The sequence below is a fragment of the Salvia miltiorrhiza genome, chromosome 1 (genome assembly GCF_028751815.1).
Source record: "Salvia miltiorrhiza cultivar Shanhuang (shh) chromosome 1, IMPLAD_Smil_shh, whole genome shotgun sequence".
Lineage (NCBI taxonomy): Eukaryota > Viridiplantae > Streptophyta > Magnoliopsida > Lamiales > Lamiaceae > Salvia > Salvia miltiorrhiza.
This window is the reverse complement of record NC_080387.1, coordinates 73,082,665-73,109,540: the sequence shown is the minus strand read 5'-3', so window position 1 is coordinate 73,109,540 and position 26,876 is coordinate 73,082,665. Positions and strand designations below refer to the sequence as shown.

The window sequence follows — 26,876 nt, the reverse complement described above, 5'->3', positions numbered from 1 at the left end:
AAATACTCTCCATCCCACGAAATATGAATTGTATTTTTTTTACACCGTTCCACGAAATTTATTACTTTTATTTATATAGTAATTTTTTTCTTTATTTATTATTTTACTTTTTCACTTATTAAACCTAACATATTAAATATTACAGTATTTCTTTTAATTTTGTAGCCGAAAGAAATGAATCATATTTCGCGGCACGACAGAAATGAGTAAATGAAAAGTAAATTTGCCGTTTTACTATCGTTTTGGGACTAGAGCCTGCCCATAATGTTAAATGCTCATTTTCCCAAGAGAAGCAATTTGCAAACTGCAAATTGCAATCATACATGAATTATTTATTTACTACTAGTATAATAATTTTATTTATTTAATAACCACCTCCCCTCTCTCCAGTCTCCAACATGGCAATGGCAGTTTCGTAATTTCTTCCCTCGCCGCCGACATTACCGTCATTTAGCCATCCCTCACTCTCTCCGTCGCCCATAATCAAAACCCCTTCTCCCCATCTCCTCCTCCAACTCTTCAAACCTCCAAATTCTTCGATCCCAAATCTCAAATTCCCCTTTTTCGAGCTCCCACCTCCCCCAATCACCCCACTTCCTCCCACTCTTGGCATAAACCGCACTGACAGACACTGCTGCATCGCAGAAATGGGAGACGTGGCTGACAAATTGGCGTATTTTCAAGCAATCACGGGTTTAGAAGACGCCGATTTGTGCACCGAGATTCTCTCCGCTCACAATTGGGACCTCGAATTGGCCATCTCGTCTATTACAGCCCCCGATGGCGGCCGCCCGTCCTCCTCCGACGCCTCCGCCGCCCCCACCACCGCCGCGCGCCCTAATCGAGAGCCTCTCGATGATGGTCTCGTTCTTGCCCCGAACGGCAGTAATCAGCCCCCTGGATTAGCGTGGAAATTAGTCACGCTCCCGTTTTCCATAATCACCGGCAGCCTAGGGTTAATTTCTGGTGCAATTGGGCTCGGTATGTGGGCTGCCGGCGGCGTTTTGTCTTACTCCCTTGGGATGGTTGGACTGGCTGGTGCGTCGCGGGCCGGAACGACGCCGCTGGTGACGGTGTCGCCGTCGGTTTCCGAGGCCATGGATTTTGTAGCTAGCTTTGAGCGGGATTATGGGAGGGTGAGGCCGCATTTTGTCACTGAGGGCTTCATGGACGCGCTGCAGAGGTCTCGACACGAATATAAGCTGCTGTTTGTTTACTTGCACTCGCCGGAGCATCCCGATACGCCGGCTTTCTGTGAAGGCACTCTGTGTAATGAGATGTTGGCGGCGTTTTTGAATGAGAATTTTGTGTCGTGGGGTGGGAGTGTGAAGGCTAGTGAAGGGTTCAAGATGAGTAATAGTTTGAAGGCGTCGAGATACCCTTTCTGTGCTGTTGTTATGGCCGCTACGAACCAGAGGATTGCATTGCTGCAACCGGTATTATTCTTCTCTCTTGTTCATTGTCTCTACTTGAAAATTGATCATTTTCATGATTGTCGATTAGTATTGAAATGTGTCTGAAGTGATTTCTGTTTTTCTGGGTGCTTGAATGGGAAACCAGACATTTCCTGGATTTGATTGGGTAAAATATATTAACAATTTATTGGACGTTTGTGTTTGGTATTCATTGAAATGCAACATGTAACTGAATAGCAGGCAAAGGAATGTGACTAGGGGTATTTAATCATCTTTGATTTTGGTACTAAGACTACATTTTTTTTACAAGAGTTGCTATCCTCTAAAATTCTTTTTGTATTATGTGTTACCCGAAGCTGGTCCAGTTATTCGTCTAATTGTTATTCAGATGTGTTCCCTTGGGTTGTGCAAGTATATCACTATTGTATTATTGATATTTTCGACTTATCTGTCTTGAAACTTTGTATTGTATTTGTGATATGCTCTATTGTTGAGGTTATTTTTTTCCCTTCATGATGTTGAGATGGAAAATATGCTAATATCTTTGAAAGGCTTAGATTTAAACTGTGTTATTGTCTCACGTACATGATCAATATTACACTACATCCTTAAATGGAATAGAGGCAACACATCAGAGATGCTTCTTGTGAGGCATCCAATTGAAGGGAAAATAGAGGTTGGCCAAGGGGAATGGTTAAGAGGGGAGTATTTCAGCTTTGACCTCTGGTATGTGAGAAGACATTGTTCTTTTATTGCTTTTAGTTCATTTGGAAACAGGAGCTCTTCTAAGTGTGGTTGTGGATGGGGTTTACTGTGGCGGCAACTCTGCTACTAATTTAATACTCCCTATCCTTTTTCTTGGTGGGCTTTTGTCAGTTGGCAAATCGCAACTAATTTACTGCCCTAAACATTTCCCATAACTGTTTTTACAAAAAGACTCCCAAAACATCTGCCAAATGTCCTTACTGAAATTATCTCGTGTGTGAGAGTTTCAACTGGTAGCATTGCAATCATTTGCTCTTATTTAGATTGTAGGAAAAATCACAGATGAGAAAAAGCCCTTTTGATCACTCTTACAAATGGGGCAGGGCAGCACGTGTGCTATTTTTGAGTGCCTTTTATGAAGTGAAATGCTTTGTTGCCACAAGGCCCACAACCTTTTCTCATCCTTTTTACACAATATAATTTAAATATCCATATCTGCTATCCCTGGAGATTTCTCTAAGTGAAACTTGATTATATATAGTGGGATGTTTGTTCTGAAGCATCTTTTTGGTTGCTTGAATATCTATGTAAGGTTATGTTGTTGGAGGATAAATAGTCTAAATCACGGGAAAAAGTATACCAAACACTTCATATCGTTCTTTTGTTTTATTGATCTTCAAACTTGGTTAGTTGGTTATCACTGTGCTGGTTGTGAACTACCCCATTGCTCACATATTTGTTTCTCCTCTGGTCATTGCATAAGCTGGGTCTCATGTAATATTTTATTCACTTGTACTGTAATTAACTTGTGCAGGTTGAGGGGCCAAAATCTCCTGAAGAATTGTTAACAATATTGCAGAGAGTGCTTGAAGAAAGTGCTCCTGTTCTTGTCTCAGCAAGGGTAGAAGCTGAAGAAAGAAGAACCAATATCCGTCTCAGAGAGGAACAGGATGCTGCTTATCAGGCAGCACTTGAGGCCGATCAAGTATGCTTTTTCCTATAATTTCGTTCTTTTGTTTTAAATGCTGTCTGCTCTTGTGGTCTGTTGTTTATGTACCTGTTAATGCTCTGTTCTAGGCCCGTGAGCGCCAGAGGAAAGAAGAGCAGGAACGACTGGAACGTGAAACTGCTGAAGCTGAGAGGAAAAGAAAGGAAGAGGAAGAGGCTCGTGAAAGAGCAGCACGAGAAGCTGCCCAGAGAGAAGCCGAATTAGCTAAGATACGCGAGGAGAAAGCTTTGGCTCTAGGTCCAGAACCTGAGAAAGGACCTGATGTCACTCAAGTAAGCCCCATATTCTGTATTCTTTCCAGTAAATTTGTACCAAAAAAATACCCATATCTGGATCCAAATCCATATCTGGTGTCATATTTGTAAATTCAGTTGTTTTTTGGTTGTTTGGATTCGGGTATTGGTACACCACCTGACGGGCTCACACAAGACTTTCCCGTTTTGTACTTTGCACTACTGTCTGTGCTTAAGTTAATCATCCATTTTATTTATTTAGTGTATTTGGCAATTGATTAAACAATATGGAAAAAGTTATTTGCATCCTGATTGTTTGAGAGAATCATATCTAATAACGTAATATTGTTCTTCAACGAGCTATATCTGATCTTGCTAGCATCAGTCACCATGTTTATTTTTTAATTTACCGTGTTCAATTTCTCGTCTAGATGCTATGTATTATACTTCGACTGATGGTATTTTGCTATCTTTAACTAATCAGGTATTAGTACGTTTTCCATCTGGAGATCGCAAGGGGAGGAGGTTTCACTGTACAGCAACAATACAATCTTTATACGACTATGTCGACTCTTTAGGCTGCTTGGAAGTCAACGGCTACACCCTGGTCTCCAACTTCCCGCGCACTGTTTATGGCCAAGACAAGTTATCTTCGTCGCTGAAAGAAGCAGGATTGCATCCGCAGGCCAGCCTCTTCGTGGAGATAAACTAACAATCCATCAACTTGTGGTAGGATAATATCTCGTTACATTGACTGGCATTTTGATGATACATTTAGCAAATTTGTGGTTGTGACTATATTGGCATTCACATGGGAAAAAAAAAACTGGATCAAATAAGTGTCCAGTCGTATATAGTGTTTGAAAATAGACGCTGCAGTTTTCTCTCACAAGTTGTTTAGGTGATCAGTTTATGAGATTCTTTCAGACATTCAAAATTCATTTATGTATCCTTCATGTATTTAAGGACATGCATGTTACTTATGCAGCACTTACCTTGTACCCTTTTAATGTTCAATTTTATTGAGTTATTTGGATTTCTTGTAAAATATCCGTTCGAACTCGTTTAGTGAAGTTTGTTGAATAGAAAATTAAAATTTGAAAGTAGTACTACTAGACTTGTCAGCTCATTTATGTTCCTATTATATAGTTAAGAGTTAAATATTCTTTAGGGACTGTCTTTGTTTTTCTTTTCAAGTTGTTCCATCTCAAGTGTCTTAATTCATTTTAAGAAAAAAATAAGCTTATATAAGTAGTGTCTCAAATATCCTAATATTTTTTTGAGTAGTGATTTTCGGACACTGCAGTGTCCGGACACTGCATGAAAAACCGGTTTTTTTAAGGTTTTTTGATTGAGCCGGTTTTTTGCTAATTTATGTTTTTACTAAAATATCCTTTCCATAAATTTCTCAACTACTTTTAATCTTTTCCTAAATATATTTTATTTACATTTTTATTTTCTGTAAATTTTGTTTTTTTTATTGCCATTTTTTTTCGAAAAATATTTTTTATTTTTAAATTATTTTTTTATTTTTTTTATCGTTTTTTTATTTTTCTTTTAAAATATTCTTTCCTTAAATTTCTCAACTACTTTTAATCTTTTCCTAAATATATTTTATTTACATTTTTATTTTCTGTAAATTTCGTTTTTTTTATTGCCATTTTTTTTTCGAAAAATATTTTTTATTTTTAAAATTGTTTTATTATTTTTTATCGTTTTTTTATTTTTCTTTTAAAATATTCTTTCCTTAAATTTCTCAACTACTTTTAAAATTTATATTTTTTCAAAATTAATATTTTAGTTGTTTTAAGAGTAAATTTTTATTTTTTTCCAAAATTATGTTTTACTAATTTGTTTCCAGATTTTTTATTATTATTATTTATTTTTCGAAATAAATATTTTTTTCGAATTTATTTTTTTACGAAATTAATATTTTAATTGTTTTAAGAGTAAATTTGTTTTTTTTTCAAAATTATGTTTTATTAATTTGTTTCCAGATTTTTTTTATTATTATTATTTATTTTTCGAAATTTATTTTTTTCCGAAATTAATATTTTAGTTGTTTTAAGAGTAAATTATTTTTTTTCCAAAATTATGTTTTATTAATTTTTTTCCAAATATTTAGGGATTCTCTTAAAAATAATCATAGATTTGTTTCCAGATATTTTTATTATTATTAATATTTATTTTTCGAAATTACATTTTTTTTTCAAATTTTTTTTTTGAAATTAATATTTTAGTTGTGTTAAGAGTAAATTGTTTTTTTTTTTTCAAAATTATGTTTTATTAATTTGTTTCCACATATTTGGAGATTATACTAAAATAATCCTAGATTTCATTCCACTAATTTAGAGATTTTCATTCTCCAAAGATTAATCCTATATTTGATTCCAGTAATTTAGATATTCTCCTAAAATAATCCTATATTATTTCCAAATATAATTTATTTTGCGAATGTTATGTTAATTTTTTTATTTTTACTAATTTAGAGATTCCTTTCAAAATAATTCTAAATTTGTTTAGATTTATATATTTTATTCGAATATTTTTTTAAAAATAACATATTGAAGATGATTTAAAAAAAAACGAAATACAATAACAAAAAAATAAAATTGGAAGAATTTTTTTTTTAAATCGAAATAAAAGCAAAAGTTGCGAAATTTATGTTAATTATTTTTATTATTACTAATTTTAAAGACTCCCTTCAAAATAATCCTATATTTGTTTTCATTATATATTGTTTTTTATTTTTTAAAAAAAAAGAACATATGGAAGATTATTTTTTTAAAAAACGAAATATAATAAAAAAAAGAACATTTGGAAGAAGATTTAAAAAAAAAAACCGAAATAAAAAGAAACAGGTGTGTTTGCGGGATTTTAACCTGAGACCTCAATAATATGTGAGTAATACTTTGTCACCTTGTCCAGTAGTGACAAACGCATTAGTTATGCGTTAGAAATAAACATAAAATGAATCATACTATGGGGCATCGATTGAAAAATTAAATAATATATATTTAGATTAAATATATTATAATAATTGGAATAATACGAATAAAGTTTACTTAATTAATTGAAATAAATTAATGAACTTGAAAAAAAGAAATTGTGAATACGTTGGGATATTGGTCGGAAAAGTATATAACATATCATTGAAGATAATGCATTGTAATATACTAGTATTGATGTCGATTTGATAATAAGATAATGAACTACTATAGTGTAAATAATGATGTCAAAGTAATTATACTAAATGAAATAATGTTGAACTAATTGATTGAATGAAATTAGTGAAGTCAATAACTATATGACATATATATATGAAGACAATGTATTATATTTTAGTATTAAACGCGATATAATTATAAGAAATAATTATACTCAACGTTCATCAATTTGAATTTATTAATTCAAATAAATTAGTGAAGTTGATAAAAATAAAAACTAAAACAATTAATCATACGATGGGATTTTGATCGGAAAAGTATGTAACATATACTTTATTTGATTATATTATAATAAAGTATTGTAATAGATATCACAATAACTAAATAAATCACTATTGTGTGATTAATGAAGTCGAAATAAGTGTATTCAATGAAATAAAGTTGAATTATTTAGTGAATTTGAAAACAAAATGAAATAAATTGAATTGTATAAGATATATATGTAATGAAGGAAATTTTATTAAAAATGAAAGAATATATTGTAGTGGACAAAATTCGTAATAGTCCAATTAGTAAAAATTGTAAGGCCCAACGGGCTAGCTCGATAAAACGGTTCATATCACGCTCATAGCACAAGGCCCAAAGCCTAACCTATATTCGGGAGGTACGTGAATCCGCAAGGGAAAACCCTAAACATGGCAGTTACTTGGTGGTCAAGTCAGACGAGAGTCGCGGGAGAACGTTTCCTAAGAAGTCGGAACTGCTAGGGTTGTAACGGGTATTCTAGCAAAACCCTAACCCTAGCCGCCTCCCTGCACGTCCGCAACATATATATCTACCAACTCACTAATGAGAAGGCGGGGACAATCACTCATATCCACTCTTGCACTCGCACACGATCTCTCATTCCCGATCTCTCCGCTCTTCCGTTCCGCCTCCACGCTTACAACTTCCTAGGGTTCCGATCGTCCGACTGGCCCCGCTAGCCCGAACGTCCGTCGCCCCTTGATACGCCGTCACTGAGATTGATACTCATACTTACGACCTTTCACTCTGTTGATCTCCCGCTCTCCCCGCTCTTCCGTTACGCCTCCACGCTCTCAACACTCGAGGGTTCCGATCGTCCGACTAGTCCCGCTAGCTCCGACGCCCGTCGCCCCTTGATCCATATTGCTCATTAGCTCTGCCTCCGACTACTGGATCATCCCGATCATCCGGAGAACTCCCTTATTACTATCTTTTCTCTATCTCTTCTCCATCGTTTAATTATTGTCATTACGTTACTTACGTTATTACTTATATCAATTCACTGACTTGAGCGTCGGAGGCCCTTCCATCGACACCCCCACCGGTGCTCTTCGGAGGGCTCTAACGTTACTTGTGGTCTCAGGTTGCTAGTGCCCGTCGATCCTGACGTGACTGACGTCACTTCCGTAATTGTCGGATTCACCCCCTACATATATATGTTGGCCAATTAAATGAAGACATATATAATATTAAATATATTATAAATGAAGGAATACGTATGTGGGCAATATAAATGATGAAAATTATAAAATTAAATATTATATAAATGAAGGAATATTTATATTGTATAAACAATTGAAGTTGTTTTGCCAAAAATAAAATTGCCTATAATATATTATATTTTAAGTAATGTATATTTTTGTCAAAACAATTGAATATGTTTTAGCCTAAAAAACATAAAATTGCATAAAATATATTATAAATGAATAAATATATTACTCAATGGAATTATGTTGTGCAATTAAAAATCTTACTTAAACAAAATGAATCATACGATGAGACATCGCTCGGGAAACTATATAACACATACTTGAAGAAAATGTATCATAATATAGTATTGATGTCAATCTGATAATAAGAAAATGAACTACTATACTTTAAATAATGATGTCGAAATAATTATACTCAATGAAATAAAGTTGAACTAATTGATTAAACTAAATTAGTTACATTTTTAAAAATAAAATGAATCATATGATGGGAAATAGATCGAAAAAATAAATAACATATACTTTATTAAAGGTGATGTAATAATAAGAAAATGAACTACTACTGTGTGAGTGACGATAAGAAAATTAAAATAAATGAATCAAACGAATGGATTTTGTTTGGAAAACTATATATGAATCAAACTTCATATACTTTGTGAAGTCGAAAAAATTATATTCAATGAAATAAAATTAATAAATTATTTGAAATTAATTATTGAATTTGGAAATAAAATTAACATATAAAACTATTTAACATATACTTGAGGGAAATACAATGCTTTATTGAAAACAATTAAACGTGATATGCCAATAAGACAATGAACTGCTATACTATAGTTTAACGAAGTCGATATAACTATTTGTTATAAAATTATGAGTTATTAATTAATTTAAGTTAAATTTGTGAATATAATATATAAATAAATGAAATAAAGTGAAATGATTCATACAATTGGATTTCGGCCTCGACACTATTTAACATATTTTTGGATGAGAAAGAATGCATTATACGATGGCATTTTGCAATGTATTGAAATTAATTATTGAATTTGGAAAAAATAAAAAAATTTATACGATTGGATTTCGCTTGCAAGACCATTTAACATATACTCCCTCCGTTCCACGAATCTTGACACGTTTTTATTTTTGGGTTGTCTTACGAATCTTGACACGTTTCCTTTTATTTTATCAATTTTATACTTTATTAATTACACACTTAAAACACTAATCAACAATATAGTTAAATTATATTAACAACAAATATTTTTATAATCAACATAAGAATTAAATTGAATGTATGAAAAAGCTAAAATGAGCTAAAATAAACATAAGTACACGACATTAGAAGGTAAGTTAATTTTCAACCATAACTTATTGTGGTTGCCACTGCCGGGCAAGTTGGCAAAGTATCATATACATTAGACGAAGGTCAGAGGTTCGATTCCCCCTTGTTCCTTAGAGGGGGTGATTTTTTTTATGGCAACAAATCGCTAGTTTTTTTTTTTTTTTTTTAAATCGAACAGGCATTTTCACAAACACATGGCGTGCAATCACTTAAAATCTTATACAAAACATAATCAATATTATTTTTTTTCCTTTTTCTTTGCCTCAAATCTGCGTTTTAATATTCTAACTTGTAGCCTATATATAACTTTAATATTTATTTATTTATTTATGGCGACAATAGAAGATAAGTTGATTTCCAACGAAAACCTATTGCGGCTGCCACCGCCGGGTAAGGTGGCAAAGTATCGTTTACATACAATGGACGTTGCACGTTCGAATCTTCTATGCCCCTCAAATGGGTGATCTTTGATATTTTTGATAATAAAAAAAATCTGGAAACAAATTAATAAAACATAATTTTGGAAAAAAAATAAAAATTTACTCCTAAAACAACTAAAATATTAATTTCGAAAAAAATATAAATTTTAAAAGTAGTTGAGAAATTTAAGGAAAGAATATTTTAAAAGAAAAATAAAAAAACGATAAAAAAATAAATAAACAATTTAAAAATAAAAAATATTTTTTGAAAAAAAAAATGGCAAAAAAAAAAATGAAATTTAGGCAAATAAAAATGTAAATAAAATATATTTAGGAAAAGATTAAAAGTAGTTGAGAAATTTAAGGAAAGAATATTTTAAAAAAAAATTAAAAAAATGATAAAAAAATAAAAAAACAATTTAAAAATAAAAAATATTTTTCCAAAAAAAAATGGCAATAAAAAAAACGAAATTTACAGAAAATAAAACATATTTAGGAAAAGATTAAAAGTAGTTGAGAAATTTAAGGAAAGAATATTTTAAAAGAAAAAAAAACGATAAAAAAAATAAAAAAACAATTTAAAAATAAAAAATATTTTCGAAAAAAAATGGCAATAAAAAAAACGAAATTTACAGAAAATAAAAATGTAAATAAAATATATTTAGGAAAAGATTAAAAGTAGTTGAGAAATTGAAGGAAAGAATATTTTAAAAGAAAAATAAAAAAATGATAAAAAAAATAAAAAAACAATTTAAAAATAAAAAACATTTTTCGAAAAAAAAATGGCAATAAAAAAAACGAAATTTACAGAAAATAAAACTGTAAATAAAATATATTTAGGAAAAGATTAAAAGTAGTTGAGAAATTTAAGGAAATGATATTTTAGTAAAACCATAAATTAGCAAAAAACCGGCTCAATAAAAAAACCTAAAAAAACCGGTTTTTCATGCAGTGTCCGGACACTGCAGTGTCCGAAAATCTTTATTGTATTTTTTTTTACCATTATTTTAAAATTCTTGCAATTATTCAATTCAAATATTTTAGGAGATGATGATGAGAGTAATCTGAATTTGCGATTATGGAAGCTATAATCATATCGAACTTAGATGTAGTGCTTTATGTGAGTAAACCGGCGCTTTTTTGTAGTGCTTTATGATACAACACCTCCTCCTTGTTTTATTACAAAAGGCTCCAATTTGATCCTCCACCAAATTTGGTCATCAATTTATGTGTCCGAATATAAATAATAAATTAGATGTCAACAAGAGCATCTAACGAAAAACAATACGTACCAAGACATAGCAACATAGATGCCAACAAGAGCATCTAATGAACCCTGCGTCGTTTCCCTTCAACTAAAAAGAATGAATTGATAGTCAAGTAGATAAAGAATATAGCAGTTAAAATAAATTAAAAGAAAATATACCTGTGTTGTGATCGGCTTCTCAATTGGTTGATTTTTGCATCTTCGGCTATCATGACCTTGTTGAAAACACTTGTGGATTTTTGCATCATTGGATTTCAAAAGGCAAAACAGAGTAAAACTTTTTTGATAATTTATTAATTCTTGAATTCAGAAAAGGCAAAAAAGACAGAAAAGACAGAAAAGACAAAAAAGATAAAGCTTCAGCTTAACATGTCTAATCACTAGCTAAATGGAGCAAAGCTTTTCCATAAATCAAACACAAATAACTTGTGCACATTTTCTAAACATCAACAACCAATCAATCACTAAAAGTAAATTTAAACGAAAACATTGCAAGATATAATTCTTCAAATAGAAACCTATATACTACAATTAAACCATCAAAATTCACCAAAAATCTTAGTCAAATGCTACGAGATGGTGAATGACGAGTCAACAGACGAGTTGATTTCTTGGAGCGATTCCAACAACAACTTTATCATATGGGATGTGTTCAAATTTTGTTTGAATTATAAACATAAGTTATTTTATTAGTTATTCCTAGCCATAAGTCCTCATAACAATCGAATATATTAGAGATACATAATGCTCAGTAATTAGTTATTCGTGGCCATAGCAATCGAGTATGTCATAAACCCTTTTTCTACATTTTAATATATGCACAATACTTCCCCTTTTGACCTTGTTTGTGCAAGGAATAATATCGTTTTAGCAGAGGCGATACGTGACTGGCAATTACTCACGTTTACTCTCCAAAATAATTAAAAGCAACTTCTACCTTAGTAATGGAATTTTTTTCGCACGCGCGGCCTCTTTATCTTTAAATCATTTCTCCGTAAAAAATTGAAATCATCCGTCAAAGGGAATAAATAAAAATTCTCGAATCATTTTTTTCTTGCGTGCTACGGTTCCCACTAATTAATCTTTCCATCTATTATTAAGAAATGATTTTTTGTTTTTCTTAAAGTAGTAGTGCTAGCTTGTCTGGTTGCATAGTTACAACTTGTATGGCCTGTCACGTGACAATGTCGGTCCCTACTCTCTCTCTCCCCCTCTCTGATCTATATATGTATAGAGAGATAGGGCAGGCGATGACATCGAGTGTGAGCTAGAGATGGGGTTTGTATCACATCGAGTGGAGAGACGGTTCTTGAGAGCAGGCGATCACATTTACACTTGGAGAACAGGCTTTGTTTACTCGCACCATGGTATAATATAATTCTCCCAACATTTATTATAATTTCGTTGTTGATGAATACTTACACAAATCATGCCAATGAGTTTAGTTTATGAAAATTGTGAGGTATCTACATGGGTGAAGACCAAGTGGTACACTTCACCTGCGCGTCAGCATCAAGAAGGGGACGAAGCTGCGCAGCTTGTGAGATGTTCGAGTATAGTGATCGCGACAGTGGAGTGATCGCATCTTGTCTCGATTGCTTCCTTAAATCCGGATCGCTGCGCCGTTACAAGTACGGCGTTAGCGAGAGGAGGTACTGGCTGAGACGCCGAGGGACTTGCAACACCGCGGAATCCGGCCCGGTGGAGGTGGTGATGGAGAGGGCTGAGTCTCTGCTTGCAAAGAATGGATTCGGTGACTATGATTTGTTGAAAAATAACTGTGAAGATTTTGCGACCTTCTGCAAAACTGGGCAGGGCTGCAACCGTAATGGGACGGCCCGTCGCTATGGTCAAGCCTCCCTTATCCCACCAGCTTTGGCTTCATCCCGGCGCAACCCTAAACCCTAAACCTTTAGGGTTTGCTTTCACTCACCTTCCACCTTGCTTGCTGTGTAACCTGTAAGAGTCTTTTTTTTTTTTTCTACAGATGAGATTTTAGAGATGGCCTCTCCTATCAAACATATACAGATTTTTATGAACTCAGGATTGTGTAAAAGAACTCAAAAAAGTGATAGAATATTGACCTAACTTGCCTTTAAACATATACAGATTTTTATAAACTCAGATTGTGTGAACGGAATAAGCTTCCTTAATTAATTTATTGTTTTCTTCTTATTCATGTTTACTTAAAATGCACGCAGTCTTTATCTATCGCATTCTTCAAAGTCTCTCCTATATCTTCCACAATAAATCCCTAAATTCTCTCTCACCACCACCGCCTCTCCTTCCTCTCATTCCTCACCTGCTTCGTCCGACAGCTTCGCCTCCGCCTCTTTGCTTGATCGACGAGGAACAGCAACCATCGGGCCACTGCCGCCGCCGATCTCTCTATATTTCCCCCTCTTCCCCGATTGGTTAGCCGCCGATCTCTCTATATTTCCCCCTTTTATAGATATTCATGTTTTTGAGTTTGTTGTCTGTTGTTTGTCTTTATATGCTCTTTTTGCTCTCTCTCACACACATGCACACTCATTTATGGCGTCAGTCAGCACATCATGGATAAAGTTGATTGGTCAAGAACATAAAACATGAGATAAAATTAGGATATAAAATGATCAGTTGTAGTTAAAGGAGCAAAGAGTTTTTATTGGTGGTATTTGCTAAATGAGTGTCTGCTTGCATATTGCACTTATTAATCTCTCTCTAAGGGTAATGTGTTTTGGAGCTTTAAATGTCTATTGCTTTGGTATCAAGATTATTCCAATTTCTAGGTTCATAGATATCAATATGAGGAATAGTCTCTTTTTTTTAGTAGGAGTAATAATTTCTTCTTCTTCTTCAATATTAGACACATTTGGCACAAAATTATGGTCAATAGAATCATCAATTTTATTTTCCTCATTGTCTAAATTCCCATTTGATCGATTCAAATTATCATGAGAAGAAGAACCATCATTTTTCAAAACAAATTTATCAAGAGCTCCTTGTTGTGATTTCCTTAGATCATCATCTCTTTTTTTTTTTTTTCACTTTCTGATAAATGTTTTCTTGGCAACATATTATAATTGATATCAAATAATATAACACTATAGGAGTTAAAAGGAACAATGACACCTAGAAAATAAAAGAAAATAAACGTGCGAATCTGGAAAGAAGTTTAATTGGAAATGGAGATTAGGCTAGTTCTAATGCAATTCTTTTTATAATTGGAGGTCCAATACATATCTGAAAATATTTTATTATTATATAATAATTAAAAAAAATTAGGGGCCCTATTTTGCCCTGGGCCCTATCCGCACCCCTCGCCTAGGCCCAGGGCTGGCCCTGGCTACATATGCACCAAGCAATGCAAATTTTTTTACCAACATCATTATGAAGAATCAGCTTGATTCTTATTGATGGGAATTGAAGTGAGTGCAGCCCCCTCTACTTTTCTTCATTGTTTTGCTTTTTTGTGATGAATGGATTAATCTACATTTGTAAAGATGGATGCTGATAGTTTTGCAACTTTATAATCTGTTTCTACTGCATTTTATTTCATGGAATGGATATGATGGGGGCTATGATTGCAGTCGTGGTTACCATGGGTAGGGAACAAGAAGACGATTATTAAGTAAACTCCCATTATTAATTAAACTCCCTTTTATAAAAATATTGAAAACTATGTTTTTTCTTGCGACAAGAATTAAGTCTAGGTAATATATATGTTTTTTCTTGTGATATCATATTAATTAAATGATTGCATTAAATTTATTTATGATTATTTTAAATAGAGATTATCTTCAATAGATTATTTAGATTATATTTACAATAGTAAGAATTTGGAGAAATTTTTTAGACAATAGATCATATGAATAATTCTCAGACAATAACTATTAGATTGAAATATTGCTTTAACATGTTAGTGACTCTAAATTTGAACTCAAAATTCTCTCAAATGTTAAATTGGCATGGCAACTGAAATCTTTGTTTGATGGAATTACATTTATTGCAGTTCCAACGGAGGAACCAACTCTATAATGATGAGTTGTATTTATGTGTTATTGGATGTTCAATACAAAGGAAACACCCAACATCTTTAAATTGATATATTAAGCTTAATTCAAACATTTTTTTATACCATATATGATATATTTGTATAAGAGAATAGTTGTTATTAAATGTGCTTAATTGAAGTCATTAAGTTGTTTTGAATTCTTTGACATGTCTAATATAAAAGGATGGAAATAAAAATAGAAAAGTAAGTCATTATTCATAAAAGTATAAGATAACTGTTGAGAATTACTATTAATATTTATCATCAAATTATCTCTCATCACCCAAATTACCTACACCAATCTCAACAATTCTGTCTCTTATATTCTCACAGTTTCGATCTTTCTTTTTCTTCTATGTCTTTGTATGGATCACATTTTTTTTTGGACTTGGGGGAGTTAGGGAGGAGGAGCAGTGGGGTTTGAACCCGAGACCTCACCGTTCACACACAGAAAGGTCGCACCACTTGGTGTCCTGGATCTTTTTCTTAATTTTATATTTTAAATGAAATGTGTAATATGTATTTTTAATGGATGATATATAATGAATAAACAAACAACAAACAAATAAATTATGATTTATTAGAATTCAACATTTTTGTTTGAATAATTCTTTTCTAACTGTTTTTTTTTTTTTTTTTTTTTTGCCTTAAAAGTGTGCCAATGAGATATATAGTTGAATTTCCTTTATTTTTAACACACACACACACACAACTATCAATAATGATCTTAACTTTTGAATTGCAATTATAAGTCATTTGTTTTTAAAATAACATCTGTACAATATCTAAAGATGACAAAGTTTTACACACTTTTTCAAACACATAGCTTTTCTGAAAAAGGATCAAAAGATGAGATTAATAAGCAATATATATTTTCAACTTAGATTTAACTTCTGAAAAAGGATCAAAAGATGCGTTAATCTCTGCTCCTTATTTTATTAGCAATATTTTAAACTTAGCTTTAACTTCTGAAAAAAGGATCAAAAGATGCTAACCGATGTCAACAATTACATAAACAAATTCATAAGACAAAATTCTTCGGAGACAATACTGATCTCCAAATGCAATAAATGCTCAGATTTTTTTGATAGCAAAGTGGAACCAACCTGTAATTAGGATTCGGTAGATTTATGTATGTTTGAAATTTTTAGTAATTAATTAAGTACTTACATCATAACTAGTCTTGCCAAATTAAATCATATTATTTGTTGCATAGACAAATAAAATTGGAAATTGGTAAGTACTAGTCTTGTGAGTTCATTTAATTATATTCCCGTGTTAATCTTTGTGGATTGACTTTTGGATCGAGTTGTAAGAATAGTAGCTAGTATGACTTTTGAAATATTTAGAAAAATCTCTATAAGTAGTACACCTATTTAGTATTTATTCTAAAATACATATTTAAAAACCTTGCTTATTATATGATTAAACTTTGTTGATCAATGAGTGTAATTAGCTTGAGTTTGATGACATTAATAGTCAACTTGATTTGAATTGATTACAATCCTAAATATCCTAAATCCTAATCTTCCTTGTCTCATTACAAAAGCTCCAATTTGTTCCTCACCAAATTTAATTTGGTCATAAACTTATTGGAATGTCTAAATATAAATAATAAATTATAGTATATGAATAATATTGCTTATATTGAATTTTTATTTTAGAAAATAATCTATTGAAATATGATATCTAAATAAGGAAAAATGATATAATAAAAAAGGAATTTTATTCGCACCTACCCATTTTTATCTTTAGAATTGAAATCATAAGTCAATCACTCCACTTCTTTTTATTTTTTATATACCATCACATAACTTTTCATCAAAATTGAAATAACCACAATATTTATTCCATGTGGGCACCAATGGTAAATTTGCTAGATCTGGTTACGTACGTAATTTGTTTTTGATTTGAATTATTCATTAAAACTTAGTACAGAAAAACATGTAAAGAATATATTAACTGTACAATAATTACAAACATATATACATTTTTCTTAAAAAAATGGAAGAAATAAGAATGTTCGAAAAATATTAGAACTATTACTGTGTCATTTTTTTTTCTTTTTTCTTTTTTATGTTTCTATGAAAAAAAAAACATACATACAAAAAGGAAAGATGGGAAAAGTCATGGACCTATGGTGTACGGTTTCCACTAATCTTTCATAGTGTATTCTTTTTTTAACAATTTAATGAAAAACATAGGAAAACTCAATATCAACTCATCATCAGGTCTTTGGTTAATTAACAAACTGTCTAAATCAATGGCAAGTCCATGCATCGACTCACTACTTTTTTCCATAACCTTTTTTTTACTTTTTTTGCCTCTCTTCTTCTCTCACATCACATTTTAATTTTCTGTATACCATCACATAATTTGCCATTGCAATGAACCACAACATTCATTCCATGGGTGTACAAATGTTAAATTGTCTTAGATTTGGTTATATAAGGAAAATAATATGTACTACTAATATATATATAGAGGGAGGATTCCCTGAGAAAGGAGAACCAATCACAGTCGTTGATTTGGGCAAATCCAACTATTGTCCAACAGTAAGATGTGAACATCGCTGTTCATGTGCTTTTGTTCATGATTCGCAATGAACATCGTTGTTCATTTTTTTTTTGTTCATGTATTTTATGTATTTGTTCATGATTTTCCGTTCTCACAAAAAGATGAGTTCTCACATGATCCTAACTCTATATAATATTCATTCAGTTTTATATTCATAAATATTTGATTATATAGAGAAATGATCAAGTGAGAATGACCAAATACAATGAGGAATGAGAATGAATTTGGAACGTTAGATATTCAAATTATGTGGCTGATATTTATTCAAATTTAATGGGTAAAATAAAAATAAGTGTTAAGCAGATCTCGAGCAAATGAGAATGGCTAAATATAATGAAAAATGAGAATAAATCTGAAAAGTTAGATATTTAAGTTATATGACTGATATTTATTCAAATTTAACGAGTAAAATAAAAATAAGTGTTAAACAGATCTCGAACAAGAACGATATTTAACCGATCTATGAACTCACACCGCGTAGGTACTACCCTTTCTCACATAGTCACATGTATATATATATATATATATATATATATATATATATATATATATATAGGGGAAGGCTAAAATAAAAATTAAAGTTAGACTATAAAATATGAACCATTTTCAGCCATTGGATCATCAAGATCTACGGTTAATTCATCACCTTGTTGGAATAATTCATGGTCCTGAGTTCGAATCCCATAGGTAGTGTCTCTCTCAACCCTTTACAGAGTGTGCATAGATGATATTTTTTTTTTTTTTGAGGCGGTGTGCATAGATGAATTGTTAAGTAATAACTGCTCTCGAAATTTCTCTTTCCAAAAAAAAAAAAAGCTCTCGAAATGAACTTATATATGTGTATATAGCACCAAGCTGGCTTGAACTTGCCTTGGGACTTATGCAATATTATCAAAATGTGAAGAAAATTTGCTTACTTTCGAAAAATAAAGATGACGAAAACCATATTTTCTTACTTTTTATATAAGCAATTTCAATGCAACCCCTGCTCTCAACTCAATAAAAGGTGAAGAAAATTTCCAACCATTTTGATGACACCTATATTGTGACAGCCCGCACTCAATTTATTTATTTAAATTTGTTTATCTTTGAATTATTTAAATTTTAATTGTTATGAAGTCATTGAAAATTTTATTATACTCAGTTTATGAATTTTCTAGTCGCGCTCCTAGTTGGATATAAGACTTTGAATTATAGATTAATGTCTATAAATATAGAAATTTATATCCTTACTTTTCTTTTAAATTTGGGCCTAATAATCCATTATGTTAGGCATTTTTTTACATTGGGCCTGATAGTACACATTGGGCCTCTTTATATTTTTTTGGCCAAGAGTTCGTATATATTTAACCAGCCTAGAACCTCAGTTGGTAATTTTATTTTCAAACATTTCTCTTTTTGATTGTGTATTGTGCAGAAACACAACAGACCTTCCCGAATAATTGTTATTCCTGAATCAAATTCAGCATACACATGCTTTTAACCAAACAATTTTCCTAAATCATTCATCTAATTCATGAGAAAACATATAGGATAAAATTCTACTACTTTTCCAGAAAGGAAATTAGAAAACTGGAATAGAAAATAGAAGAAGTTGAAGAGGATTTGGGGCATAGGGTTTAGAAGAGGAAGAGAGAGCGTCTGGTGGCTGCTGCGGTGCTGCTGTCCCAGCGGCGCTACAGCTGCGCTGTTGACGGCGGGAGTAGAGGCGGCAACAGCTGGCTTCTCGCCGGAGCAGGGGGGAGCGGCATCGGACGGTCGTCGGGCTGAGAGGGGCAGAGGGGGGCGAGAGATGAGGAAGAGGGAGAGAAGTCGTCGGAGAGAAAGAGAGGGAGGCTGGGAGAGAGAGGGGAGACGCAGGGCGGCGCCGCTGTCGGGCGGCGGCGGCAGAATGCGAGGGAGAAGGAGAGGGTGCGTATGAGGTGGGGTGTGTTTGAGACTTTGAGGTGTGAGTGTGTGTTTGGGTGTTGGTGTGTGTGCAGAATGCGAGGGAGAAGAGGGTGAGATGTATATTTAAGGAAGCAAAAAGAATGGGATTTGGGCAATTCTTGGGCTTAGGCTAATAAAAAGTTGGGCTAGGCTTTTATTTAATTAAATGGGCTAGTTTGAGCCAAAAATTTGATTTTTTTACTCATATTAAGTAATTTGGCCTCAGATTTTATTATATATATTGAACCCAATATTTATAATAAAGGATATCTTATAAAAGGATTTTATTGGTCTTCTAAAATAAATTCTTAATACTTATATTATTTCTAAATTTCAATTAGGCCCTTATATTGGTTATTTGAATTTTTCTGACTAGGTGCAGCGCGACTAGGACTTGGACTGTGATTTTGAATTACTGAAGTTAATTTTCAAGTCAAGCTAAGGTGTGGGATTATTTAAATGCATGATGTGGTGATTCTTGTCCATTTTAATATTATGTGTTTACCATATGTGAGTTAAATTATATATCGCTAGGGGCCCGTTGAATGGGTCCAGAATGGAAAGATCCTTGGTATGCCACAATGCGATATAAATGTAAAAGTTAAGGTTGCAACCATTTAATTATCGCCAGGGGCCCGTTGAATGGGTCCAGGACGGAAAGGTCCTTGGTATGCCACCGTGCGAGCAAATGTGATGAATGTTATGATCATATGTGTTACCATTTTATTAACGTAGACAATTATTGCATGTTCCCACACTAAGTATACTTTGTATGCTTATCCCTTATTTAATATTTTCAGGTAACTGATGTTGGAGATGCGTGGAGGGTCGAATGGGCGCGTCGAATCTTTTTGAGTCAAAAGAAATTATCTTCTTTTGAACTTTGTACAGTATCAAATACTTTTGTTTTAGTAATAGCTTTGGATTTTCAAACTATTTTCCAGGTCATGTTTGACTTAGTACGTTATAATGTTGTTATGTTATGTATATATCAGGGTTTGATACTTTTAAACTCAAATATTATTTGAGTAATATATATATATAATGGTTATCTCTTTTTGAACGTGATTTATTTTTGAAATTTATCAAAAATTATATATTTATTATATGATGTTATGCGTTAAATAGTTTCTTTAATTTATATTTTATTCTTTAGTTGGATTTGGGTGTCAAATATATATATCAATTTCATAAGAATAAAAGGAGTTCATATTATTTAGGATATGTATTTTTTGAATGGATTATTTAGAAATACATCATTTAGAGTTCAGCGGCACAATAATTTAACTGAGATTTATGATAAATATATAATTATATTATTACTAGAGTCAAATTAGGAATAAATTGTAGTAATTTTAGAACACACACCTTTTATATTGTGAACGAATAAGCTTCCTTAATGAATCATCATCTATTATCAGTTTGAATTGAAATCAGTATGTAATGTATGTATACAAAAAAATAAATTTGACTTTCTTAATTTGTCAACCTTCAAATTTGTATATGGGGTAAGCAAGATCATAAACCATGAATTCTCTTTAAATTATAGGGAAAAAAGAAAAAGAAAAAAAAACATTCATCAAACATTCAAACTTAATTATTAGAGTTGGAACATTCCAAGATGGGGAATAAAGGGAGCCGCAATTGCGTATCTTGATTTCCATAACCAAAGAAAAACATAGCCTAAAAATAAATTTGACTTTCTTTGTCAATCTTCAAATTTGTATATGGGGTATAAAATGGGGTTAGATTATAGTAAACTCCTTTCAAAGCAAGATCATAAACCATGAATTCTCTTTAAATTATAGGGATATAGAGTACTATTTTTAAGTTCAAATTTAAAAATTAACCGTTATATTTTCTCTCTAAAATTAATAGGAAAAGAATAATTATGTAAAATTATTTGGACACTCGATAAAATTATTAATTAATTTATTGTTTTCTTCTTATTCATGTTTACTTAAAATCCACGTGTGTTTGTAGTTAATTTAATTTATTTATTTTACCTGAGAATGTCTGAGTTGGAGTTGGGGGTCCCACATGGAATCTGAGGATCAAGTGGCTGGGCCAATGAAGGTCACCATACATACATTTATATTAAATCAAATCACTTAGCTTTAATTTCTGGTGAGTAGTCATTTTTATCAACGCAGTCAATATTTTGGACTTCAAAAGAAATTAAAAATGATAATTGTGTTTCCGTGGACAGCTGGCACTAAGAAGAAAGGATTCCTTCTAGTCGGAAGAGGCCGCGTCGGAGCCATAAAGTTTCATAAATCAAATCATTTCAATATAGTTATAAATTAATTTTTATTAATAATAATTATAGAAATTGACATTAATCCATTCACAAATTATACTCCTTCCGCCCCATCAAAAGTGACAGATTATTTTATTACACGTAAAAAAAAGGTGTAAAAATAGTTAAAAGTTATGAATAAGTCTATAATTTTGATGAATAAATCAATATATCTTATGAATTAGATTTTGGCCCGGGTTCAAATCCTGAGAGGTGCGAGATTTTATATATATATTTTTACTGAATACACATATTCATTAGTTATGCTGAAATATTCGTTAAATTTATAGATTTATTCGTTATTCTCTATTCTCTACTTATTTGTAGTTCTTTATGGAACCAAAAAGAACAAAACAAAACAAAATTAGAGAGGACGCCATTGGGAAGAGGGCAATAGTGTAATTTTAGCAAGGTGAGGCTTCTAGTTGCCGTAGAAAGAGGGCAAATGGGTAATTTTGCAAGGGAAGACTCCATTATAAATGAAGTGATCTATGGTGGTTTCAACGGCAAAATCACGGGAAAAAAAAATTTCAGAGAGAGCTTAGAGCAATGGGTTTAATCTCAAACAAGGTGCCGAGGCGCTTCCTCAAGCCTGGTGATCACATCTACAGCTGGAGGTTTGGTTTGGTCTACTCCCATCACGGTAATATACATTATACGATCCCATTAATTAATTAAATCTGATAATTAATTAGTTTACTTACAAATTAATTAATTCTGTGCAGGGGTGTTCAGGGGCGAGGGGCAGGTGATACACTTCACGAGCGCGTCATCGTCTTCGGCGGGCCCACGGCGGAGGGGGAGCTGCTCGGCCTGCGAGCTTTTGGAACACAGCGACCGTCACAGCGGGGTGACGGTATCATGCCTCGACTGCTTCCTCAGGTCCGGGTGGCTCTGCAGGTACGAGTACGGGGTGAGCAATGCGGCCCACGCGCTGCGGCGGCGCGGGACCTGCAACACGGCGGAGTCGGGCCCCGTCGAGGTGGTGCTGGAGAGGGCCGAGGCGCTGCTGGCGCAGAATAGCTTCGGCGAGTATCACTTGCTGGAGAACAACTGCGAGGATTTCGCCACCTTCTGCAAGACCGGGCAGCGGTGCAACCGCAACGGGACCTCGCGGCGGTACGGCCAAGCCTCGGTTTTCACTCTGCCTTCGCGCCGTCGCCGTAGCACCAAAATCGCTGCGCGCGACGAAGGGAAATAGGAACGTGCATGTAAATTTGATCAGCTTCATTAATTTCAACTGTGATGTTCTTGTTTTCGTTGTATATAGACGGGTACTCTTTTTCCTCATTTCGAGGTTTTTTAATGAGGCCCGGCCTTGGTCTTCTCTTTGGGTTTTTTAGGTTTCTTTTTCCTCTGTAATAAACTTTTAATTCAAAATTTTCAACATTTTGTAAAACTTATATGCATGATTGAAATGAGTTGAGCTATATATATACTTGGTTCTCTGCTAGACCCATTTGAATGATCCCATTGGGGATTGGTAGCCTCATGGTATGGATTCTTCTCGTATTCTTGCCATCCAAGGAAGTAACTGGAGAGAGATGATGATGATGAGAGACGGTGATAGTTTAAAAAAATAAATATCGAAAAGAAGAAGGAACTTTATTCGCGTCAAGATTAGTGATAATTGGTTTATGACTTGAAACTCACATCTGATTAGTCATTAGCTCATATGTGGTGGCCAATAAGAAGAAAGTAAAATAATTATGATGATGACGAAGATGACTTTGGGCGAAAATCGGAATTAATATTTAATAGCTGCTCTACTCCTAAAATATTTGAATTGAATAATTGCTAGAATTTTAGACACTATGCTTTATATCCTACTTCTTTTCGTGGTCAGAGTATAAGATTAGGATTATAATCAATTCGAATCAATTTGACTATTAATGCCATCAAACTGAAGCTTAACACACTCAATTATCAACAAAGTTTAATCATATAAACAAGGTTTTAAAATCTATATTTGACAATAATTAAACACTCAATATTTTGATTTCTCTAAATATCTCAAAATATGAATGGATCAGAGTTGTTAAGTAAGAGTCTGACATTAAATATGAGTGTAGTGTTGAGCTTGAGTTTTGATGGCATTAACTTAATTTGAATTTATTACAACAATCCTAATCTTATACTAATCATGAAAAGAACTATCACCCTAGGCCTATAGTTTATATAAACTCATGATGAGTAGTGTCTCAAATTACACACACACACACACATATATGTAGTGATGGTCATTAATATTGGGATTTTCTATTTATGTATCTTCATGTAATCAAGGACATGTATGTTCCCTCACTAACACCCTACTAATCATATCAATTTTGTAGTAGTACTAATTACATTGGCCAATCACCTACTCCTCCTTTCCAAAAATATAAAACGCTTTAAGCTTTTACGCAAAAAAACATTTAATTAACATCTAAGTTTGAGAACTCGTTCTCTTTTCTCACGTTTTAATAAACTTAAATGAAGATTTTATAGTAATTTCCTTTTAAAAGAGTATTTTGGAAGATGAAAGATAAATAAATTTAATTAATATCTTAATTGAAGAAACCAAAATCAAAAACTTAAAATATCTTATTTACAAAATAAGATTATCACATCCACCAATTAAATGAGAGAGGCAAGAAATAAATTTGCTCAAAGTCAATTAAGATGGGTTGGAATTCACATTATCACATAGGAATTTGGCGGATCAAGTGGGGCCCAAAGTATTAAGCCCTCTTTTTTCTTTAACTAATTTGATCTTTTTGCCGCAAAAGCGTGGTTGTGTTGTTGCCTTGTTGGGGTATCTTCATCTCATGGTGGGGAAGAAGAATTAATAAAATAAAATAAAATAATTATGATGAAGACGACTTTGGACGAAATTATTAATGCTCTAATCCTAAAATGGAGTTTAATTTGTCATGATTTAGGACTAGAATTAAATTGGTTTGTGCACGTGGTATATGTTATGCATTAGTCCAAGTCTTGTTGTTTCATCTATGTTCTACTCTACTAAAAGAAGACATAATATTATTACTAGTATTATTTTTTTGAAAATTTAAGGACATCCAAAGTCCAAAACACAAAGTAATTAAATAATTTAACAGCAACCCACCCACCCACACCTACACACACCCACACACACACCATTCTTTTGAGTCTTTCTTTTCCCATTCACATTTCTCTCTTTTTGATTCTTTCTTTGAATAAAATATTGGAATTAATTATGGTGATGACGAATAATTGCTGGAATTTTAAAATGATGGTAAATAATATTAGGATATTTTAGACACTATTCTTACAAGCTTATATATATCCGCACCTGGTCAGAGTATAAGATCAGGATAGTAATCAATTCAAATGAATTAAGTTGACTATTAATTAATGTCATCAAACTCAAGCTTAACACATTTATCGACGAAGTTTAATCATATAAGCAAGGTTTTTAAATCTATATTTGAGAATAAACATTCAATATTACTTATAGATGATTTCTCTAAATATTTCAAAAGTCATACTACATTCACACAACTCGATCCAAAAGTCTGCCCACAAAGAATGATCTTATCTTATATCATAGGAATATTATAAATGAATTGCCAAGAGTCCAAGACTAGTACTTACTAATTTCAAATTTTATTGACTATGCAACAAATAATATAATTTAATTTGGCAAGATATTATTCAAGTAATTATTTGAAAATGTTATGATTAAGTTTTGCTGCGTTCGACTATTTGAAAATGTTATGATTTGAAAAGTATGAAAATATTTGATCAAATTCGTTTAGTGAAGTTTTTGGGATAGACAAAGAAACTTTGAAATTAGTACTACTGGACTTGTTCTCTCACGTAAATCCTTAGGGCTTGTATACTATGTGACTGTAATATTCATTAATTTATTAAATATCGGTATTATATATATTTGATAAGATATATAAAAAAAGGTGTTACGATATCACACTTCTCAAATGTGATAAAATTGGATACTCAATTTTAAAATCCTCAATTTGATGTGATAAAATTGGAATTTAAATTCATCTAATTGGGGATTCAATTCAAATTATCATCTTATACATTAGTATTATATAATTTTGCAACTTTATATTAATTGTGACACATACACTAATACTATTTACTTATTGAATGTCGTATGGTGCCACATTTTAATATCATACTCCATTCGTCCCACTAAGAGTGATCACTTATTTTTGAACATGATTATTAAGAAGAAGAGAGATTAAAAGGGAACAAATGGAGTAATTTTGATTTACTTACATAAGCATGTTGTCTCGGGTTAATATTATGGAGTGTTATTAACAAACATAATATATTTTCCTTTTCCTTTTTTAAATTAAGAGTATTTCATTATTTGGATTAATCAATAATCAATGGGAAAAATCAATCGATATTTTAGTTAATCAAATTTTCAAGTGGCCGACGGATCTACTAAATGGGCTTTTAGGTTTGATTTTATTCGGACCATTATTTTCTTATATTATTTGAGTTTCAGCACGCTTGTGTTTATTGGGCCGAGCCTATTTAAACATCTATTGGGGTGTATACTTTGATTGTAAAAACTTTATTGAAAAATAATAGATAAGAAAAGATGAAAAAATATTACTATCATTTTCTCCCCCTTTTTTTATCATATGTTTACGAGAGATAAAAAGATGAAAAAATGAAAAAATTATTTTCACACTCCTACCTTAGGATAATATTATTCAACATTGAAGAAAAAATAAGTGAAAAATGGGCTGTCCGAAAAAATATTTCATCCTGCCTGAAAAAAAAAAAAAAAAATCATCATCATAATAAACATATGAAAATAGTGAAAAATGGGTTAAAAGATATATTTTCTCTCATTTTCCATCAAAATAAACACACCCTTAAATTATACCGAGCCTCTTTTTGTCACGAATAAAATCCTAACATGCAATTGGGTTTGTACAACATCCTACGCTCCA

At 32.2% G+C, this 26,876-nt stretch overlaps 3 protein-coding genes across 3 annotated transcripts; all 3 read left to right on the top strand.

Moving 5' to 3' along the window:
* The first annotated feature begins 374 nt into the window (after positions 1-374).
* On the top strand, positions 375-4,410 carry LOC131005918 (plant UBX domain-containing protein 10). Its single transcript, XM_057933039.1, has 4 exons — positions 375-1,436; positions 2,935-3,105; positions 3,198-3,401; positions 3,847-4,410. Exons 1-4 carry the CDS (start codon positions 648-650, stop codon positions 4,072-4,074), a joined length of 1,392 nt encoding a protein of 463 aa, XP_057789022.1. The 5' UTR covers positions 375-647; the 3' UTR covers positions 4,075-4,410.
* An 8,137-nt stretch (positions 4,411-12,547) lies between these two features.
* On the top strand, positions 12,548-12,985 carry LOC131012860 (protein LEAD-SENSITIVE 1-like). The gene has a single exon (XM_057940853.1). It carries the CDS (start codon positions 12,548-12,550, stop codon positions 12,983-12,985), a length of 438 nt encoding a protein of 145 aa, XP_057796836.1.
* Positions 12,986-22,437: 9,452 nt separating this feature from the next.
* Positions 22,438-23,305, top strand: LOC131005996 (protein LEAD-SENSITIVE 1-like). Its single transcript, XM_057933148.1, has 2 exons — positions 22,438-22,561; positions 22,644-23,305. The coding sequence occupies exons 1-2, from the start codon at positions 22,468-22,470 to the stop codon at positions 23,117-23,119; spliced, it is 570 nt and encodes a 189-aa protein (XP_057789131.1). The 5' UTR covers positions 22,438-22,467; the 3' UTR covers positions 23,120-23,305.
* The last annotated feature ends 3,571 nt before the right edge of the window (positions 23,306-26,876 follow it).

What these genes read in the sequence shown, in the direction of transcription:
- LOC131005918 (XM_057933039.1), top strand. Translation starts at nt 648, where the DNA reads ATGGGAGACGTGGCTGACAAATTGGCGTATTTTCAAGCAATCACGGGT. An exon ending in CAGCACTTGAGGCCGATCAA is followed by an intron (nt 3,106 to 3,197) that starts GTATGCTTTTTC and finishes GCTCTGTTCTAG; the next exon opens with GCCCGTGAGCGCCAGAGGAA. An exon ending in AAGGACCTGATGTCACTCAA is followed by an intron (nt 3,402 to 3,846) that starts GTAAGCCCCATA and finishes TTAACTAATCAG; the next exon opens with GTATTAGTACGTTTTCCATC.
- LOC131012860 (XM_057940853.1), top strand. Translation starts at nt 12,548, where the DNA reads ATGGGTGAAGACCAAGTGGTACACTTCACCTGCGCGTCAGCATCAAGA.
- LOC131005996 (XM_057933148.1), top strand. Translation starts at nt 22,468, where the DNA reads ATGGGTTTAATCTCAAACAAGGTGCCGAGGCGCTTCCTCAAGCCTGGT. An exon ending in TTTGGTCTACTCCCATCACG is followed by an intron (nt 22,562 to 22,643) that starts GTAATATACATT and finishes AATTCTGTGCAG; the next exon opens with GGGTGTTCAGGGGCGAGGGG.